The sequence below is a fragment of the Echinops telfairi genome, unplaced genomic scaffold (assembly GCF_000313985.2).
Source record: "Echinops telfairi isolate 266 unplaced genomic scaffold, ASM31398v2 ScPeMD7_1;HRSCAF=3_0, whole genome shotgun sequence".
NCBI lineage: Eukaryota > Metazoa > Chordata > Mammalia > Afrosoricida > Tenrecidae > Echinops > Echinops telfairi.
Window position 1 is genome coordinate 19,132,320 of NW_022103896.1, and position 4,726 is coordinate 19,137,045.

Genomic DNA, 4,726 nt, shown 5'->3' on the forward strand with positions numbered 1-4,726 from the left:
TACGGTTCCCTCAGCTATCTTGTCGTTGATCCTCAAACTGCTGCTGCATCCATCAGCTCTCAGGGCCCCACAGTTCCCTGGCTTCCATTTCATCTTGGACAGGAGTGAATTCTGGCTGATCAGGATGGGAAGCTGGAAGGGAAGAGTCGGGGAGGGGACTTGATAGAACCCAGGTTGATCTTAAGTGGATATTCTCCACTTAAATGGGTCCCGACAGACATGGATTTGGTCCCTAGACCACAGAGAGACCCTGCTTAGGTAGAGAGCCAATGTCTACCGTCCCCCACCACGATGCCACTTCCACCATTCCCAGAAGGTTAGTAACAGGAAGAAGAGACGGATACATCACTAAAACTGTTAAGAGAGTAGAATCACAGCCAACTGCTTAAATATTACATCTTTTATTTACAAAGGAAATTTGGAAAGAAAAATAAGATTTGAAAAGAGATCGCATTTTAGAAGTTCATTATCATGGGAGCGTGAGCAGGGAGGGGGCGAGGGGAAGAATGGGGGGGTTAAGAGGTGAGGGGAAAGGGTGATGAGGGAGCAAGGTGGCCAGGAATTTTGTGTGGGGGTGGTGAAGAAGAGAAGGTGAATTTAAGTAACTCGATTACTGGGGAGTTGGGGATAAATGGCTGGGATCTAACTCAGGCTGATGTGGAGCAGTGAGTTCTGTTGAATTGGATGAAGACTTGATATTATCACTGCGTCATGTTGGAAGCAGAAAGGATAAGAGAGGTGGAATTGGGCAGGCAGGGAAGCGGGTGAGGCAGGGAAGAGAAGTGGCCGTTTTTAGGGGCAGGGGCTTGGTGGTGGCGGTCAACAGGATAGGTCTGTATCCACAGCCAAAGCTGAGTGGAAGATTTCCACTTCAGTGCTGGTAATCATTGTAAGGGATCAGATCTTCACAAGGAACAGAGGGGAGTTGAGAGAACAGGGAGGGAAAAGATGAACAGAGAAAAACACATCAGCAAAACTTTGACCAGTCAACTGAGGCTGAATATAAATTCAGACACTGATAGGTCCCTTGCCACACAGCACTCTTTGAACCTCTCTGGATGCCTGCAAGAGTGGTCATGACAGGAAATGCCCCATCACCCCGCATGCCAGCCTTGTAACAACAGGCAGAATGTAGATGTTTATTAAAAGTATGCTTTTTTCAGACTCTTCGTCTACTTTTCCAACTCAGTCCAGTCACTAGTGATGAGGCAAGGGCAATACGGTCACTTCGGTGTCTTCTTAAGATTATTCCCGGTCACCCACAATGCATGGGGCAGCAGAATGTCACCAAAAGGACTCTAGGGGACCCTGCTCATTCTGAGGGGAGTTCTAGATTTGAGGTTGCCCCACAATAGCACTGTGATTACAGGAAAGCACAGCCACGCCACGATCATCTCAGCGAACGGGGGCCCATCAGAATGCTCATTTGTGTCCCCCAGTGACTATAGAATGGAGGCCTAGCCCGTGTGGATCATCCTTTGGGAACAAGGAAGAGCCATGTGCTATTATGGATAATGCCTCTTAAGGTCGCCTCTCCAGTAATCCGCACCTGGTAGAAGATGCTCTGGGTCATGGAGGGCATGAGCAGCTTACGTTCAGCTTCCCTCCCACAAGCTGCCTGCCTTTCATCACATCCTTTCCCATGATAGCATTCACCATGGTAAAAAATAAACCCCCAAAACCACTCAAAGCCCCCAAGAAGTTGGTACTCACCTCCCACGCCATAGGCAGAACAAGAAGAGGGGTCGCAGTATCCAGGCTGGCCAGAAGGACCTTGTGGTCCAGGCACCCCCAGGTGTCCTGGTGGACCCCTTGGTCCCGGGGAGCCAGGGCGTCCAGGGTTGCCAGGTCGACTCTCCCCTGAAGGTCCTAAGAAGCACCCACAAATGAAACCATTTTGGTTTGGTTCTTAATCACAGGCGAGCTTTCAGCCTGACAAGAAATAAACTAGTTCTATAGAAAAATGAGGACAGTTGGAATGAACAGGGAAGTTTATTATATTGCCAGTGGTTTCACAATAGTCCTCATGTATTTGTTTATCAATTAAGTCAAATAAAAATAAGACGCCCCCCAAAAGTAAACTCGTTCTTACAAGAGCAAGCTTAGGTGCCCTGACCACTAGGATGCCCTGTGTCTGCCTCCTCATGGAGCTTCTGTCCCTGTTTGGAGTCACGGGGCTGAGGATCCTACTGCCACCTCAGCTTCTCCTCAAAGTCAATGCTTGTAATCAGCCCGGGAATGGGAGACAACACATATTATTTTTTATTTCTTCTTGGACATGGAGGGGCAAGAAACACACTAACCTGTGTGATCGGAGGACTGTGACTAATAAAATGCAAATCTGAAGGAGGGAATGGTATCAGAGCTTAAACTGTGAACACCCGGTTTGCAGCACGCTATGGATGACACAAGAAACCCAAAATCTATCTGTGGGGTCCCCGTCTGAATAAGCCTCTGGTGAATCCCCTCTGACCACAGTCCAGGGATGGGAATAGCCTCGCTATCAGCCAGAAAGCTCTGTAAAATCAATTACGACAGATATAACTAGGCTAGAGGTTATATCAGTGTTTAATATCTTCTGCTTTCTTTTTTTAAATTGAGGTTTTTCTATGTTTTCTCTAGTCATTGTTGTTGGGTATTTCTCTTATGGTTTGCTTCCTGTTTATGTTTTGTATGGTTTTCTGTATATGAAATCCAGGATAGGTAAATTTACAGGGACATTAACCGGGATTAATAATTACCTGGGGGCACAGCAGGGGAGGACGGGGGGAAGGGGGGAGCTAACAACCATGAGTATGAGGAGAAAATGGTCTCAAATTGATTGTGGTGATGGCTGCACAACCCTTCTTAATATGATCAATGGATGAAATTTTGTGATATATGAAGTGTATGTCAATAAAACTATTCTAACAATGAGTCACACGCACACATGCACAGGCACATAGATATGAACACACTCAGACCTCGCCCTCACAGTCTAGTTCTCGACCTGTGGGTCGCGACCTTTTTGGGGATCAAACAACCCTTTCACAGGGGTCGCCTGAATCATAACAGTTGCAAAATTACAGTTATGAAGTAGCAACGAAAATAATTTTATGGTTGGGGGGTCACCATAACACGAGGAACTGTATTAAAGGGTCATGGCATTAAGAAGGTTGAGAACCACTGGGCTAGTTAGAGCAGTCACCTGAATCAGTGTTGCCCGGGGATTCCAGCTACTTAAAATACGTTCATTTGAAACTGCAAGCAATTATCCTGGAGGAAACCAATGCAAAGTCTGCATTTGAGCTCAGTAGACCGCTCTGCAGCCTCTGTAGGAGAAGCTGGGCTACGGTCACGTGAAGGGCCAAATACGACGTGAGACCGAGCAACAACGGGAGGGCAATGGACAAGACCAGCTTGCCAGGCTGGGCATTTTGGGTTGCATGTTTGTTTGTTTTCAGGTCTGACTCCAATCATGTTTACAAGGCATGCTTCAACCAGAAAATCCTTCAACTGGAACAGGATGGAAAAATCTGAGCCAACGTCCCTTATATTTAAATAGTTTCGTGGCAGTCAGGTACATTCAATTCCATTCCATCCACACCCGCCAAGCACCCACTCTCTGGGAAGCATGATGCTCCATTAGGCCCTCTAACATTCTGACACATTAGGCAAATACGACTATTTACATTCCAAATGGATCTGTTACATTAAGGATAGTTTTCTAGAAAAACAAAAAAAATCCCAAATCCTAAATAGGTTGTAAAGAAAAAATATGGAAAGCGTTTAATTCAAAGTGGTGAAGTCTGTGATGGTAAAGCTATAGTAGGCTCTCACATGTACAATTCTAATAACATGTTTGGCCATCTGGAGACCATTCCACAAGTACATAATGACATACCAACACACAAAACGCATTCAGGAAGACTCTCCGTTGTGGTTCATTGTTTTAGGTGCTACCACATAAATTCCAACACGCCGCGATCTTGTGTGACAGAGGTGAATTGTCAGGCAGCATTTCCTAGGCTGTAATCATTATGGAAACGTGTGTAGCTTCTAGCAAGTTGGCGGTTCAAACCTGGCTGCTTTGCAAGAGACTAAAGAAGAGGAAGTACGCTTCCATAAAGCCTGGAAACTCTATGGGGCAGTTCTCCTCTGTCCTATGAACAGGAATTGACTTACTATGTCAAACTTTTTTGTTTGTTCTTAACCTGACACCCACGTATTTCATCTGACATCCCCTGCATCGAGGAAGCAGATCACAGTCTTTCTCCTGTGGAGTCACCAGTGGGTTGAACCATAGGTTTGAAGGATCAATATTTCCAATCGCAGGCAAGCGCTTAACTCTGGTGCCACCAGGGCTCCATAGCAGAAATGACTAGGGTTCACCACCTATCCACACTGTTCTCTGGATCTCCCACTCTCCCTTGCAGTTCCACTCTGTACAATGTAAGTGAACAGGATGTATGTCAGTCCTGCCGAGGAAAGTAAGAGTTGTCGTGTCTCCTTTATTAATCTCTTGGAGGCTATCTGTTGCCCAATGGAGGTCCCGGGTCCCAAAATGAAGGAGAGCTGTCTTACCTACATAAAATATCACCTGACTATGAAATAAACCTTTATTAGTAGTGAATCAACACACTAAGCATTTGGAATTCATTTGCTGCTACTCATAGCTTGTCTCTGAAACCCGCAGCCGCAGTTCCACTCTGTCCTGTGGGATCACTATGAGTCAGAATTGACTCAA

At 46.0% G+C, this 4,726-nt stretch overlaps 1 protein-coding gene across 1 annotated transcript in view; it reads right to left on the bottom strand.

The window, feature by feature from the left end:
• Window positions 1-385: 385 nt before the first annotated feature.
• The window catches only part of COL14A1 (collagen type XIV alpha 1 chain), a 221,421-nt gene continuing 217,080 nt past the window's right edge, over window positions 386-4,726 (bottom strand). The window contains exons 45-46 of the mRNA XM_045287068.1: window positions 1,714-1,869; window positions 386-903 (exon numbers count right to left, since the gene is read on the bottom strand). Coding sequence (XP_045143003.1) covers window positions 872-903; window positions 1,714-1,869 — 188 coding nt within the window. The 3' untranslated portion in view covers window positions 386-871. The remainder of the gene's footprint in view (window positions 904-1,713; window positions 1,870-4,726) is intronic.